At 43.9% G+C, this 17,619-nt stretch overlaps 1 protein-coding gene across 1 annotated transcript in view; it reads right to left on the reverse strand.

The window, feature by feature from the left end:
- Positions 1-16,773, reverse strand: part of Alk (ALK receptor tyrosine kinase) — a 718,643-nt gene extending 701,870 nt beyond the window's left edge. The window contains 1 exon segment of the mRNA XM_040730911.1: positions 15,165-16,773. Within this exon segment, the coding sequence (XP_040586845.1) occupies positions 15,165-15,846 (682 nt within the window). The 5' untranslated portion in view covers positions 15,847-16,773.
- Between the last annotated feature and the right edge of the window lie 846 nt (positions 16,774-17,619).

The raw sequence follows: 17,619 nt of genomic DNA on the forward strand, positions 1-17,619 counted from the left end.
TAGCACACTAGACTCTAGAACTAAAGGATCTTTAAAATTATATACTGACTAGATGGTTTGTTTTATTTGTTAATGTTCTAGGCATAAGAATCTTAGTCAAAGTTACTTTATTTATATGTGGAGTTATTTATTGAAATGGTTACAGGACGTACATGATCTCTGTACCTCCTATTACCTCCATGAGCTAACAGCCTACCCTTTAGAGGTTTCCCTTTCCTACTTCAGGAAGCATCTTTGAAACATGCATCCTGGCTATCGAGGGAAGAAATACAATCAGGAGCTGGAGAAAGGACTAACGTTTGTGTGATACACGCTATTCATGGGCCCTTTTTTACAGGCTTTGCATCATGAAATTCTCACAGTAACCCTGGCAGTGGCTATGGCTTTTCTCTGTTTACAGATAGAAGATTAAAGCATAGAGAGAGGAGAATAAATAACATTGGTGTAGTAAGTGATAAGGCAGATCTTCCACCCCAGATCTATGGCATACTCTACATTTTATTTTGACATACTCTACATTTTATTTGTGATAAATTGCTTGATATCCGAGTCTCCTGCAGAGACAACACCTTGGGAGGGAAAGATAAATAACATGCTCATTCACAGGTCTACAAAGCAGAAATTTAAAAAAAGAACATGGTAACCAGATGTGGAAGTAAATCTCTCTGTAACACCAGCACTCAGGAGGCCGAGGCAGGAAAATCACAAGCTAAATGTCAGCCTGGACTACCTAGTGAGTTACAGGCCAGCTTGGCACACAGTGAAACTCTATCTAAAAGAACACCCCCCCAAAAAAGTAGAGGAGGAGTAGAAGAAGGTAAAGGAAGAGGAGGACACCTTTAACAAAATAGGCGAATCTCACAAAAATTGTATTCAGTAAAAGAAGGCAGCCACAAAAAATGATGCAGCGCATCTCAGACTCTTTTTCACGTTATGACAAGATGCTATGGCAACAGCAACTTACTGCAGAAAGGGTTTGTTTCTGCCCACACTGCTAGGTGCATCCCTCATGAGGAAGTTGGGGCGGCAGGCGCTTGAAGTAGCTGGTCACATTGCATCCACAATCAGGAAGCAGAGCTGGATGAAGGCATGCTATTGCCAGGCTCACTTTCTCCATGTTATATAGTCCAAGATCCTCTTCCCAGGCATTGGTTCTGACCACAATTAGGATGGTGCTCTCCGAGAGCCAAGCACCCAAGATCCCAGGTCTTCTCTTCCACCAATGAGACCAGAGGACCCGTGGGTCCAGGGACAGGACAAGGACCAGAACTAGGATGAGGAATAGAAGAACTATCACATTATTGGACTTGCTTGCACCCACCGAAAGGGAACTCTGGTCCCCTAACCACCAGACCAGTAAGGGGCTCTTTCTGCACCCACTAGAAGAAGAGATGGGAAAGAGACAAAATAAAAACACACTCAGCAACAGAAAAACAAATATGACATCACAGATTCTAGAGACTCCATACAAGCAAGACTCCAACATTCCAATGCAAATGAAGCAGAAGAGGATGACCTTAAAAACACCTTCATGAAAATGATAGAGGCCCTAAAAGAGGATATAGGAAAATCCCTCAAAGAAATAGAAGAAAAAATAAACCAAAAATTGCAAGAAATGGAAGAAAAAATGAACCAAAAAATGCAAGAAATGGAAGGAAAAACAAACCAAAAAATTCATAAAATGCAACAAGTAGACGACAAGATAAACCGAAAATTGCAAGAAACAATTCAAACAGTGCAAGGGTTGAAAACTGAAATAGAGACAATAAAAAAAAACAATCTGAAGAAAGGCTGGAAATAGAAAAGCTGGGCAAATGGTCAGGTACTATAGATACAAGCATTACCAACAGAATACAAGAGATGGAAAAGAGAATCTCAGGTGTTGAAGATACACTAGGAGAAATGGATTCATCGACCAAAGAAAATCTTAAGTCCAACAAATCATTAACATAAAACATCCAGGAAATATGGGACACCATGAAAAGACCAAACCTAAGAATAATAGGTACAGAAGAAGGTGAAGAAAACCACCTCAAAGGGGCAGAAAACATATTCAACAAAATCATAGAAGAAAACTTTCCCAACCTAAAGAAAGACATGCCAATGAAGGCACAAGAAGCTTATAGAACACCAAATAAAGTGGACCACAAAAAAGTCCCCTTGCCACATAATAATCAAGACCCCAAATATACAGAATAAAGAAAGAATATTGAGAGCAGCTAAGGAAAAACGCCAAGTAACATATAAAGGCAAACCTATCAGAATTACACCTGACTTCTCCATGGAAACTCTGAAAGTCAGAAGGTCCTGGATAGATATTCTACCAACACTAAGAGACCATGGATGGACTACTATAACCAGCAAAGCTCTCAATCACTATAGATGGAGAAAGCAAGTTATTTCATGACAAAACTAGATTCAAGCAATACATATCCACTAACACAGCCCTACAAAAAGTTCTGGAAGGAAAATTCCAACCCAAGGAAGTTAACTACAACCAGAAAAACATAGACATTAGATAATCCCACTTTATCAACAGCCAAAAGAAAAAAGGGGTGGAATTCCACACATAATTCCACCAACAACCACCATTCCAAATCAAAGAAGAATGAGAAATCAATGGTCATTGATATCCTTCAATCTTAATGGCCTTAACTCACCCATAAAAAGACACAGACTAACAGAATGGATTCGAAGACAGAACCCATCCTTCTGCTGCATACAAGAAATACACCTCACCCTCAAAGACAGACATTACCTGAGAGTTAAAGGTTAGGAAAAGATTTTCCAATCAAATGGACCCAAGAAACAAGCAAGGGTAGCAATCCTAATATCTAATAAATTAGACTTTAAAATAAAATCAATCAAAAGATATGAAGGAGGTCATTACATACTCATCACAGGCGAAATCCACCAAGATGAAGCTTCAATTCTGAACATCTATGCCCCAAATACAAAGGCATCCATGTTCGTAAAAGAAACATTACTAAAACTTAAATCACATATAAAGCCCCACACACTTATAGTGGGAGACTTCAACACCCCACTCTCACCACTAGACAGGAATACCAGACAGAAACTCAACAAAGAAACAAAGGGTCTAATAGAAGTTATGACTCAATTGAGATTAACAGACATCTATAAAACATTCCATCCACATAAAAAAGAATATACCTTCTTCTCACCACCACATGGAACCTTCTCAAAAATCGACTACATACTTGGCAACATATCAAACCTCAGCAGCTACAAAAAAAATTGGAATAATTCCATGCATCTTATCAGACCACCACGCGTTAAAATTAGAATTCAATAACAACACAAATTGCAGAAACCCTAAAAACTCATGGAAATTGAATAATGCACAACTGCACCATTCCTGGGTCAAAGAAGAAATAAAAAAAGAAATTAAAGACTTCCTAGAATTCAGTGAGAATGAAGACACAACATACTCAAACCTATGGGACACTTTGAAAGCAGTGCTATGATAGGGGAAGTTCATAGCACTAAGTGCCCACATGAAGAAACTGGAGAATCATTATACTAGAGAATTAACAGCACAGCTGAAAGCTCTAGAACACAAAGAAGCAAACTCCCCTAGGAGGAGCAGATGCCAGGAAATAATCAAACTGAGGGCTGAAATCAATAAAGTAGAAACTAGGAAAACAATACAAAGAATCAATGCAACGAAGAGCTGGTTCTTTGAGAAAATCAACAAGATAGACAAACCTTTGTCCAAACTTACCAAACAGCAGAGTTTGAACATGCAAATTAACAAAATCAGAAATGAAAAGGGGGAGCCGGGCGGTGGTGGTGCACGTCTTTAATCCCAGTACTCAGGAGGCAGAGGCAGGCAGATCTCTGTGAGTTCAAGGCCGGGCTGGACCGACAGCCTCAAAAACAATACAGAGAACCCCTGTCTCGTAAAACCAAAAAAAAAAAAAAAGAAAGAAAGAAAGAAAGAAATGAAAAGGAGGACATAACAACGGACTATGAGGAAATTCAGAAAATCATCAGGTCATACTTTGAAAACCTGTACTCTACACATTTTGAAAATTTAAAGGAAATGGACGACTTCCGGGATAGCTATCACTAACCAAAATTAAATCAAGAAAAGTTACGCAATTTAAATAGACCTATATCCTCTATGGAAATAGAAGCAGTCATCAAAAGTCTCCCAACCAAAAAGAGTCCAGGTCCAGATGGCCTCAGTGCAGAATTATACCAGAAATTCAAAGAACAGCTTATACCAATTCTTCTCAAAGTATTCCATGCAATAGAAGCAGAAGAGTCTTTGCCAAACTCTTTCTATGAGGCTTCAATAATCTTGATCCCCAAACCACACAAAGACACAACTAAGAAAGAGAACTTCAGGCCAATATCCTTCATGAACATTGATGAAAAAGTACTCAATTAAATACTGGCAAATCAGCTCCAAGAACACATCAAAACAATCATTCACCACAATCAAGTAGGTTTCATCCCAGGAATGCAGGGATGGTTCAACATACGAAAATCCATCAACGTAATCCACCATATAAACAAGCTGAAAAACAAAATCACATGATCATCTCACTAGATGCAGAAAAAGCCTTTGACAAAATCCAACACCCCTTCATGATAAAGATCTTGGAGAGATCTGGGATAACAGGAACATACCTAAACATAATAAAAGCTATATACAGCAAACCAACAGATAAACATCAAACTAAATGGACAGATACTCAATGCAATTCCTCTAAAATCAGGAACAAGACAAGGCTGTTCAACTCTCTCCATACCTTTTCAATATTGTACTTGAAGTTCTAGCCAGAGCCATAGACAACAAAAGGAGATCAAGGGGATACAAATTGGAAAGGAAGAGGTCAAATTCTCACTATTTGCAGATGATATGATAGTTTACATAAATGACCCAAAGAACTCTACCAGGGAACTCTTATAGCTGATTAACACCTTCAGCAAAGTGGCAGGCTACAAGATCAACTCAAGAAAATCAGTAGCCTTACAGTATACAGACGATAAAAGGGCTGAGAAAGAAATCAGAACAACATCACCCTTTACAATTGCCACAAACAATATAAAATACCTTGGGGTAATGCTAACCAAACAAGTGAAAGACCTGTATCGCACGAACTTTGAGTCTTTTAAGAAAGAAATTAAAGACGCCCTCAGAAAATGGAAAGATCTCCCATGCTCTTGGATAGGTAGAATCAATGTAGTAAAAATGGCAAACCTGCCAAAAGCAATCTACAGATTCAATGCAATACCCATTAAAATACCAGCACAATTCTTCACAGATCTTGAAAGAACGATAATCAATTTTGTATGGAAAAACAAAAGACCCACGATAGGCAAAACAACCTTACTCAACAATGCAACATCTGGAGGCATCACCATTCCCGACCTCAAGCTCTGCTATAGAGCTGTAGTCCTGAAAACCGTTTGGTATGGGCACAAAAATAGGCAGTTAGACCAATGGAATCGAATTGAACACCCTGATATTAACCCATTCATGTATGAACATCTGATCTTTGACAAAAAATATACAATGGAAAAAACAAATCATCTTTAACAAATGGTGCTAGCATAACTGGATGCTGGCATGTAGATGAATGTGGATAGATCCATGTCTATCACCATGCACAAAACTTAAGTCCAAATGGATCAAAGACCTCAACATAAATCCAGCCACACTGAACCTCTTAGAAGAGAAAGTGGGTGGTACCCTTGGACGAATTGGTACAGGAGACAGCTTCCTGAACATAACACCAGTAGCACAGACAGTGAGATCAACAATTAATAAGTGGGACCTCCTGAAACTGAGAAGCTTCTGTAAGGCAAAGGACATGGTCAGCAAGACAAAAAGGCAGCCCACAGAATGGGAAAAGATATTCACTAACCCCACATCTGACAGAGGGCTGATCTCCAAATTTTACAAAGAACTCAAGAAGCAATTCTCCAAAACACCAAAGGATCCAATTAAAAAGTGGGCTACAGAACTAAATAGAGAATTCTTAATAGAGGAGTCTAAAATGGCTGAGAGGCACTTGAGAAAGTGCTCAGCATCCTTAGCCATCTGGGAAATGCAAATAAAAACAACTCTGAGATACCATCTTACTCCTGTCAAAATGGCTAAAATCAAAAACACCAACGACAATTTATGCTGGAGAGGTTGTGGTGAAGGAGGAACACTCCTCCACTTCTGGTGGGAGTGCCAACTTGTACAGCCACTCTGGAAATCAGTATGGAGATTCCTCAGAAAAATGGGAATAAATCTATCACAAGACACAGTAACTCCACTCTTAGGCGTATATCCAAAAGATGTCCATTCATACAACAAGGATGTCTGTTCCACTATGTTCACAGCAGCATTATATGTAATAGCCAGAACTTGGAAGCAACCTAGATGCCCCACAACTGAAGAGTGGATAGAGAAAATGTGGCACATTTACACAATGGAGTACTACTCAGCAGAAAAAAATAATGGAATCATGAGATTCGCAGGCAAATGGATGGCACTAGAAGAAACCATCCTGAGTGAGGTAACCCAGTCACAAAAAGAAAAACATGGCATCTACTCCCTCATATATGGATTTTAGACATAGATCTGGGGAGTCCCAACCTACAATCCCATGGCCAGAGAGTCTGGGAAACAGAACCTTCATTCAGTGGCTGATGGAAGCAGAGATAGACTCCTACGGCTAAGCACTGAGCTGAACTCAAGAAATCCAGTGACAGAGAGGGAGGACTGATGACCAAAGGGGTTAAGACTGGGCAGGTTTAACACCCAGAAACAGCTGACCTGACAAGGGTTAGCTCATGAATCCCAGACTGATGCCTGGGAATCCAGCATGGGACTGATCAAGACCCCCTGAATGTGGGTGTCAGTGAGGAGGGCTAGGTAATCTATTGAGCCTTGGGTAGTAGATCAGTATTTATCCCGGGTATACAAATGGACTTTGGGCTTCCATCCAACAATGAGAGACGCACTCTCACCCTGAACTCTTGGGGGAGGGTCTAGGCCCTGCCCTGGATGAAATGACAACCTATAGACACCCCTATGAAGGGCCTCACCCTCCCTGGGGAAATGAGGGGATAATGGGGGGTTGGTCGGAGGGCACGGGAGGAGGGGAGAGAAAGGAAGGGGGACCTGGAATTGACATGTGAAGCAACCTTGTTTCTAATTTAAATTTAAACTTAAAAATAAAATATAAAAAGATGGTGCTCTCACATCAATTAATACCATATAGAAAATCCCCTACACACATGCCAAGAGACCATCTCCCCATGTGATTCTAGAGTGGCCACTTAACACTAACCATCATATGTGGCATGAGTCCCACTGCGTAAAGTTCAAGAATAGCCACAACCAGGTGATGATATACGGATCAGAAAAATAAAGTCATTACTTTGAATTGAGAGTGGGTATTTGTTGAAATAGGATCTGAAATAACTTTCTTGATGCTAGGAAATTTCTGTCTTTAACAGAGCAGTAATTCATATGTCGATTATCAAACTCTACACAAGATTTGTATTCTCAAACTTTTTTTGCATCCCTGTGTTTAAAAAAAAACCTGTCCATTATTTAAAGGAAGAGTCTTGCATCTCCTATCACACAATACAGTCTGGAAGTTGGGAGGACTTCAGCACACGGCCATTGTTTTGAGAAACCCTGGGGAAGGGACACAGGACTTCGGCAAGGATGTAAGGGTGGCATGTTGAGGAGTGAACCCAAACCTGACTCAAAATCTGAGACCTTGCACTGTTGCTCCTAATGCGGGGGCTTGGTTGAAACCATGATTAGGAAAAGTGGGAACCTAGCATTTACAAAACCTGGGCCTGGAGAGGTGGTTCAGAGGTTAGGAGCACTGGCTGCTCTCGCAGAGGTCCTGAGATCAATTCTCAGCAACCATATGGTGGCTCACAACCATCTGTTATGAGATCTGGTGTCCTCTTCTGGCATGCAGGCATACATGCAGATAGAACCTGTATACATAATAAATAAATCTTTTTTTAAAAATCTGACAGTCACATACTTCCTCTTATACATACATTATAATGATCCGATCTGGAGTGTTTCACACAGGTCATCTCATTCAATGTTCATAATTACTCCATGAGGTAATGGAGACCTCATGATACCTTCCCTAAAGACCCAGAGGACCAGCCATCTTAAAGAAATCACAAGGACTTCAAATTTAATAACTAGTGAATACCATAACAGACTCTAGGTTCTCTGGCTTCTATTGGAGAATTCTCTTCACCACAGAACACTAACTTTAATTATGTAGGCTGATAATGTGGAAGTCTATTTAAAAAACCCTGTCTATGCCTACCTTCATGAGTCCATGTTCCAATGAAAACTGAAGGGGGAGAAAAGGAAGAGTTGCTGTCTTACATTTTTACCCTTCTAGTTTCCTCTGGCTAGCTGCCTGAATCTCTTAAGTTTGCCTGCATTTTCTGTGTTCCCCGAGCTCACACTATTTTCACTTGTCCCCGTTAGCTTTTCTTTTACTCTAAGGGATTCCAGCCACCCACCTCCATACACCGGGGTGGAAGGGCAAATACTTAATTAGCCAAGTGTTTGGGCGGACCTGTCCTAAGGGAGCTCTCCTGTCCCATCCTGCAATCTCAGGCTTTCTAAAATATGTACAATATATCACCCAGCGAACCTGATAGAATTTCCCTGGGTGAGGACCCAGGCTCAGAACAGCTGGCTGGAAACGCAATTAAAAATGTGAAGGGAAAAATGGTTTTGAGCTCACCAAAGGAGTTCCTGAGGGATACTGCCCACCCGCTGCACGGCCTCATCACCAAGCCAACATTCTACTTCAGTCCCTCATCTCGATTAGTGTTCTCTCATCACAACAAAAGCAACTTATAGAAGGGAGGGGTCCATTTTAGCTTGTAGCTCACAGTTTGAGGGTATGGTCCATCAGAGCAGGGAAGTCATGGCAACAGAAGCTTGGAGTAGCTGGTTATATTATATCCACAGCCAGGAAGTGAAGATCACAGGCATCTTTTGAAGATGACTCAGCATGGCTTGTGAAAACCAATACCTGCCAGACGTCACATGGCTACTGAACAGTCGTTTTATGGCTATACTGCTTTCCTGGGGATGCCTACCTGAGTCCCTGGTAGGCACTGATGGAACCTCAAAGGGTTAGCTGCTCTTGATGTGCTCAGGTCCAGTAACCAACTGGTCCATTATATCTGTCTCTGTGCTCTCCACTCATCCTCAGAAAGATGAGGCAGACAATGGAGGGGAAGAGCACAACTGCTGATAACCAGAATAAAAGAGATGCCTAAGACCAGTCCTTCACTCCACTGGGCATAACACAGCATGAGCTGGACAATTAACTCCCCCTTAAGGGGCATCTGCATCAGGAAACTTCTGTTCTGTGTGATCATGGTCTTGCTCATCCCTAGGACTAAATTCATGCTTTCTTAAAGTTAAGGCCAAGCCTCTTCTGTAGAACAAATAATCAGACTATGACTGTGCTTGGACTGAATCCAAGGTCAAAAGACCTCTAAAAGGACACATGTTGCTACAAATGAAGTATACCCCCACATCTTGATTTTCCCTCTCTTCTAAAGGGACAGAGTTTGGGTGGGACAACAGAAACCACCATGATGGCCACTGTTTTCTAGCCCCTTAGCTCCCTCTGAAGTCAGAAGTCTGCTGCAGGAGAACCCAAAGTATCACCAGGGTCATCTCACATGGCCACATATAGGGATTACATGGCTCCAAGTAGCATCATTCAGATGAACAAAACTGCACGCGAACCTCACAGAGTTGTAGATCTCCAGATACTGAAGTGATGCTGCTATGAGAAAAACCTATGGATCATATTGATGGAATACTCTGTAATTCATCAGCCATGAGGCTAAGGGTTCACATGTATCATCCAATTTAATCTCTATAGTAACACCCTGAGACACCACCTAACTTTACAATCACATAGGAACTATCGCCATTTCCGTACTTTCATAATAATGAAAGTGGGTTTCAGATCATCAGGAACTTTTCCAAGTTATGGCTATTGGCCACCAAACATTGACTGCATGGCCTTCAGTAAATAAAATGCACTGATCCACTTGTTTTTCTAGTTTATAACATGCATCTCAAGATAATTTCTTGATTTGAAGACAAGAAGTATGGTTCCAGTCAGCATCTAACATCTCATAACCCCTCACCATGTAGATTAAAGTCCCCAGGCCTAATGCTTTGTACTTACATGACCTTGAAAGTGTGTTATCAAGCATCCAGATTCCAGTTAGTTCATTCACAAAATAAAGGAGTTAACTGTTCCTGCCTACTATACAATTACTAAAAATAATAATAACCATGAAAGTGATTTGTGAATTGTCTCATACAACTAGAACAGAATATTAACAACAGTTATAATGGAAGGAGAACTGTCCTTTACCAGGCTGGACAAACTCCTATAAAATGAAGTCACCAGTAAGTAACCTTTAAAAGTGGTAGAGCACTGGGAATTTCTGCCAATGCAATTCTCACTTTCTTCCTATACATGCATGCCAGTAACTCCTGCCCTTCAACAGACCAATGTCCTTGTAAACATACTCACTGTTAAAGATAGTGTTCTCACTGAAACCCACATATGAACCTCCTTATGATGAATATTCTCTCTCCCTCATTTGAGGGGCTGGAGAGATGGCTCAGTGATTATAAGCACCAGTGGCTCTTCCAGGGGCCCAGAGTTCAATTCCCAGAACCAAGCTCACAATAGTCTGTAACTCCAGTCCCAGGGAATATGACTTCCTTTTTCTGTCCCCCCCCATGTATACACGGTAAATAGACATGTGTACAGGTAAAACATTCACACACATAAAATTAAATAGTTTTAATCCATTGGAACCATCTCAAAGAATTCTGAAGTAGCCAGCAGGGGTTTACTCAACCTAGAACTGATCTTTTTTTTTAAACTCTGGTCACTTTCCACCAATGACTCGCCCTACTATCTGACACACACACACCTATAGATATGCCTTGAACACAATCCTGTAGTGAATGTGCCTTCCCCCAGTGAACCACAAGACAATAGCTTAGAAAAAACTTTAATGTGGGAATTGTGGGAAAAGACAAACAAACCTAGTAATTTCAATCTTATTTACTCACAATTTTAAAGATACTCCAGTAGTTCTTTGTTCCCCTGGAAACACCATTGCTCAAAAGGCTCCCAGGAATGAGATCCTGAAAGATCATGAATCCTGCTCCCCAGCCCTCCTGTCTACTGTGGCTTCTCAACATTAGAACTTATTAATTACAAAAGATGTGGCTTCTCTGATCCACATCTCAACTGACTCCCTGCTTGGTCCCTTGGGATTCCATTCCCTGGTCAGGGGAATATCTATTTCAGAAAAAAAGATTTCTAGATATGTAAGTTGGCATTTTCTTCTGGAAGTCCCAACCTATTACTTCTAAAGGATACACTAAATAACTCCTGATCCTCACTGACAGTCGATCTCTTCAGAGATTTGTAGATTGTTACCATGGCTTTCCCTTCATCGCCATTTAGCCCAGCCATATATATTTAATTCTTTTCATCTTTCATCATAAATCAGTCCCTTCAGCTCTTAAATCAGCCCTATGCTCTTCTCTGGACTGGTTCCAATTCTCCCAATTCACCTCAAATAACTGATATCCCTTCTGGGAGCTCCAATTTTCTTTCGATCTTCCATTACTCATTCTCTCTCTCTCTCTCTCTCTCTCTCTCTCTCTCTCTCTCTCTCTCTCTCTCTCTCTCTCTCTCTCTCTTTCTGTCCCTTTCAGAAGTGAAATGAGAAAGTGTGGGCAATATGTGAGGTCAAGGGTCAGATTTACTGCATTGCTTCCATCTACTCTGAATTGCCCACGTTTCTCTGTGGTACATATAATGTCTCAAGCTGTGTATCTTCTTTCCTGAAGTAGGTATGGGAAAAGTCTGGGACACAGACCCTTCTATCACACTGCACTCTCTAGAATCTGGTTGTAAGATTACAGAAGCCTATCTTAAAGCATCTACAAGCCAGGATATGAGCCAGAGCTGTGGGTAATGTGCTAGTATCCAGGCTGACTTCTTTGGGACCTTTGAGCTATTCTGGATAGTAAGTACATCACCATTCACATAATCTCAATGACTGCCTCTCTGAATGGGTTCTCCCAGGAACTGTTTCAGGCTTTGAAGCATTGATCCCATTTATGAATTCGCAGTAATCCACAACAAAAACCACAAGCATCCCATTCATTACAAAGACTCTCCAACATCCTTTTGTCCTCTCAGACAGCCCAAACCACAAGCAATACAATGGTTTAGCTTTGTTCTCACTGGATTCTTTTCCATTTTACCACCTCCCTAAACACGGTTGGTCCTACTCAAGTTTAGGAAACTATCTTCAGTCTATGACAAATGGGTTCCTACAGAACACTGGCTACAATGGCTGGCAAAACAACACCCCCACAAACACAGACCCAACAGCACCATTGCTCCCCTCTAGGCAGAAGCATGGGCTCCTTGCTCAGGAAGAAAGAAATGGAGCTTGTCCATTTTCTTTGTGTTAAATTGAAGATCCTGTGTCACAAAAGAGTAAATGTCTCATTTTATAAATAAGAGCCAGTAGAAAAAGAGTGAACTCATCAATGCCATCCAACATGTGAAGTAGAAAAATCAACACCAGTGGCAGACTGTAAGCCATAACTTCCATACAAAATGATGAATGGAGACACAATGATGTGTGGTGCCCCTCAACACAGAATGCTGTGTGTTGCACCAGGGTGTGCACTTTCTAGTCCATGGAAAGGTCTGCAGTGGAGCCTGTGTCTGGGGGGAAGAGGGAGGGGAGAGGCAGTGAGGTGAGGTGAGGCAAAAGGCTAGTCCTGTGTGGCTAGATGCCTAACTGCAGACAGAATATGTCCTTAGAGACAGGAGAGGCCATCCTGTTCAAGTGTGAGCACAAGGCCTGAAGTGCTTTTGAATAAGCTGTCTGTCTCTCTGGAGGTCACAGGGAGCTCATCCAGTTACACTTAGTGTCTTATTTGATCCCATCAATAACCATTTGATCCCAATCCTGCCGAAAAATGCTTGGCCAAAATTTTTAGCCTTTTAATGGCAGAATCCTGGCTCTTTCTGAAGCCAGCATTTCTATGTGTCAAAGGATGCATAAGGGTTGGTCCAGCTGCCAAATGGACTGCACTCCTAAGGGAGGGCTTGGGATGTTCACTGCTTCCCTGCAGCCAGTAGCAGAACAGCTATCAAGAGACACTACTTTCTACATGAAACTTCCCCTGAGCATGGTTTGACTTCACATGGAGCTCAACTACAGCAGTATGCTCTTTTGATGCATTATGTGACTCAGAGACATCCACTGATAGTTTCTTCGCAGCCTGTCTGCAGTTGGCAAGTTCAGGGCTGGAAATTGACCCCTTTGCCTGCCATCAACATGTGTTAACAGTTGATACAGACTGCCTGGGCTTATGGTCATATCACAAGCAGTGATGTGGAAGGTCCAGCAATGCTCAAAGACGTGAAAGAGGAAGAAAAATAGTCTTTCCAGAGAGTCAATTTTACATTCATTACAGAAGCATCGGACACTAAAAGAGAATGTTGCATATATAAACCACAGAAGCCACAATGCCATTAAAGCCCAGCTGTTCTTTACAAAAGTGTCCTTAGTGGCACAGCAGTTTTATTCTCTCATCTCATTTCACTGAAAGGCACTGCCTTTCACTAGGTACAATATAAACCCCAGAACTGATCATAAGGGGTTGTTTTAAGTGGTACTGACGTCACCAATACCAGTGCTGAAATACCAATACCAGTGCTGAAATACAGATCCACACTCTGATTTCCTTGAGGACCACACGCCGGTACAGTTTATATGCAATGACATCTTCTCAGTAGCTCTGCTGCAGGAGAGCTCTGAGTGTTAAGTGGGAGTGGCTGTGTTTGTGTGTGTGTGTGTGTGTGTGTGTGTGTGTGTGTGTGTGCAGGCACGCACAAGCACGGGAGAAATTGTGCCTCTACAATGGACCCCACTCAATGTTTTCCATCCAATTAATACTAAACATTAGTAACCAGTGGAGCATAAAAACTTCATTTATTTCTGATGATGAGAATGATAGAAAAGAAACTAGTTTTGATCAATGGAGTCAGTGTGGGCTTCTTTAAAACAAAACACTATTTCTCTTTCTGTGACTTTTCTCATCATTTATATTATACATTTCATTCATTCACCCATGGTTCTATGAGAGACACATTCATGCAAAACCACCTGGTTTGCCATTCAAAAGACTAATGGAAGCCTTAACTTGATGAATGTGGGAAGAAATGAGGGAGTAAACGAAACGGAAACCTCATTCCAGAAGCCTCCAGCAGTGAAATCAGCCTGCCAGAGACTGTCATCTAGAGCAGCTGCTACATACATGCAGGGAAAACAAAGGGGGTGGGGGAGAAAAGCTATAGACAGTTATTGCTTCTCTTCCAAATCAAGGCAACTTCAACAACTTTCATCCCTTTCTCCACAACTCTCCTGCCCCTTGTTCCTTAGTTCCCCTGGGACTTTCCCAGGACATCTGGGAAGACTGAGAGTCTGACAGCGCAAAACAGACTAAGAGTGGGGGAGTCTGGCATGGAGAATGAATAATTAAGGAGGGGGGAATCTCTGGGGCTAGCCAGTACTGGGGTGGAGGATCAGGGCTGGGAGGTTGGTTGAGACTCAATATAAAGAGGAATTCTATATTCTCTGGGAAACTCTACCAAAGTCCCCCAAATCGGTGGTGGCCTAAAAGAGGAACAGCAGTTCAAAAGAAAGGGCAATAGTTTGAGGCCTTGTACTAACTTGGAACTTAGGAGTTATGGGGGCATTTCAACCATTCTCAGAGACCAGGAAGGAGGGCATCCAATTATGATACAATTGGATCATGTGTAAGTCGGTGGAAGGCATTCTATCAACACTGGGAAACTTTTCTCCCAACTTGATTGCTAAAGAGGAAAGAACGTTCTATTGGGAAGTGACTGTGTTCAAGCTCATAGTAAGAAACTACGGGTCTAATTTCAAGAATGATGAAAAAACCCTAAGAAGGGTATGGGTTAGTTAATAGTGGCTCCAAGTTGGTGTAACTAAAATGCAAATCCCAACACACTCTTGTGGGAGCCGCTCACCGATACCGAAGATCTGGAAGAGAAGGCGGGGCTGGGAGGCGCGGATCGCAGTGGATAGCCTTCCCTCCCTGCCCACTTCCGATGCCTTCTTCTCAGGCATCAGGCGGATCCTCAGCCGCCCTTCGCCGTGGTGAATCCACCAACTGAACAGCTCGCTGAGGTTGAACTGGAGTATCCCCACAGCTGTTGCCTCCTCTGGGGGTCCAACGCAGCCTTCAAGGATCGCCTCTTCACCCAGCTCCAGCACTAGCTGTTTGGCACGCCTGAGCTTGCGCACAGAGCCTCCCTTCAGCACCCTGGACAGCGTCGAACCCACTGCTGGACTGGGCGAACTGGCTCCCTCTGTCCATGATACCCCAGGTGGCGGCCCCAGCAGCCTGAGCAGAGGGGCGCAGTCCAGAGCCAGTGATCCCCGCGCCTCCAACCCACTAGCCCCGGGCTCCGAGGGGGACGGCGGCTGTGGCAGCAGCAGGTCTCGGGCATAGACACGAAAGAGAGAGGGCACCACGAAGTCCACCGCCAGACTCTTCCTCTGCAGACGCGAGTAACTGAGTGGCTCCCGGGGCTGCAGAGGCGGCCCTGCGGCCGGGGAACCCGCGCGCTGATCAGTTGCAGCTCCGGAGTCCGAGGCTGCTGCCAAAAGCAGCAGCGGCAACAGCCATAGGAGCCCAAGGGCTCCCATCCCGCTGGTGGGCTAGAGTTTACACTGGTCTCCCTTCCCTCGCTGGCCCAGCCTCGTCCTTCACTCTCCCCACGACAGGAAGGGGCTCCAAATAGTCCTTGATCCTGAACGCTCCCTTCCTCTCGATCTCAGGAATTGTGAGTGGGCTCGATTCTTCTGGTTTTCCAAAGTAGGCAAGTAGGCAAGAAGCGTTCTCACCAAAACCGATCTGGAAGTCAGGGACGAGTCCGTAGACCGTGAGACACGCTGGGCTCAACAGCTGGACCCTGCGCCTCTCGCAGTCTGCTCAGAGTGCTGCGCCCCCGATTGTAGCGGCCTTCGCTCAAGGACCAGAGAAACTATCCTTGAAGGGAGGTGGCAATTAGGCACCGTTCTAGGAGCCCTGGGCGACCGAAGCTCTCCTCGCAGCCTCCAGTCTTCCGCAACTTTCCAGGCTGAGAACCCTGGCTCCGGGCTGGCCACTGTCTTGCCCACGTCCTCCGCTCCTGTCACTTCCTCTGCGCTCCTTCCCAGGTCTAGGCAAGGACCACCGGAGGGGGCTGCCTCCTAGCGCCCCCTCAAGTGACCTCCGCTGCAGGAAGTCTTTGGATCACCCTGCTCGCTGAACTTCTGGGCGTGAACGCAAGCTCTGCGTTGCGGAGAAGAGGCTCCTACTGCCTCCGCGCAAGTTTGCGGCGTCCTTGCTGTCACCAACGTTTTGGCTCCTCGGAGTTCACTCCCAGGCACCAGAGCAGCCCTGGCCGCAGCCACGAAGTAAAAGCATTTCAGGCAGGGGAGTCCGCAATCTAGCCCCTTCCTCACCTACCAGCAGCGGCCGCGGTTTTGTTGACTGGCCAGGGGGCAGCCGGAAGGCGTTTCGTTGCCCGGAGACCCCCCTGGACAGAAGCAGCAGTAGGTGCCAGCTGCCACTGCCGCTGCCGCCCCCAGAGCCGCTGGATCGCATCTGCCTGGGCGCCCGCCACTTGCAGCTGGCGGAGCCGCGAGCGCGCGCCGAGAAGGGGCGGGGCCTCGGGGGGGCGGGACTCCTGATCTAACTCAGCGCAGCTGCCCAGCCCACGCAGGCCGGACCCACCCTCCCTTGCCTGCCAACCAATGGTGCTGCGAAGTCTGCTCCTATGCAAATCTGCAGAAGCCTCCGCATTCATTGAGAAAAGCACCAAGCCCGCCCCGCCTCCCGCTGTTGCTTCTTATTCCTTCCTCCCGATCGTCTGCCCTATTTCTCCGCTGTGCGAACAAGAGAGTATTTTGGATAAATGAGAAAACTGAAAGAGATCTTTGCAACGAAGCAGTCTCTAATTATGCATTTAACAGATTAAATATGTCCGACTTCAGAAGAGCAGGTTCCGGAATAAAACTGGAGGTAAAGGAAAACCAGGCGAGGTAGAATCACCCTACAAGATCCAAGAACAGCTAGTCTGGGGGCCTTGAAAGGGAAACTTCTCCCTCAGACACTCCTGTTATTTGAAAGCATTCCTGAGAGTCTAGCACGTCTGACCCGCGGAGTAGTTCTTCGGCCATATCAGATGGCATTCAGACCTGTCACCGTTTCGTTTTCTCAGAATGGTGTCTGGACAGGTTTTCGAGGTAAAATTGCGGTGCTGGAGATGGAACCTAGAGCTTTCTGCATGACAAGAAAATGGTCTGCTGCTGAGCTACCACCGCAGCCTGAGACTCTTTGTTTATTCATTTATTATTTTGGATCTTTGAAATTAGAGCTTGTTCTGCGGACCAGACTGGATTTGAACTCAGTAGTTGCCTAGACTGTCTCAGTCG

The sequence above is a fragment of the Mesocricetus auratus genome, unplaced genomic scaffold (genome assembly GCF_017639785.1).
Source record: "Mesocricetus auratus isolate SY011 unplaced genomic scaffold, BCM_Maur_2.0 Super-Scaffold_100024, whole genome shotgun sequence".
Classification (NCBI taxonomy): Eukaryota; Metazoa; Chordata; class Mammalia; order Rodentia; family Cricetidae; genus Mesocricetus; species Mesocricetus auratus.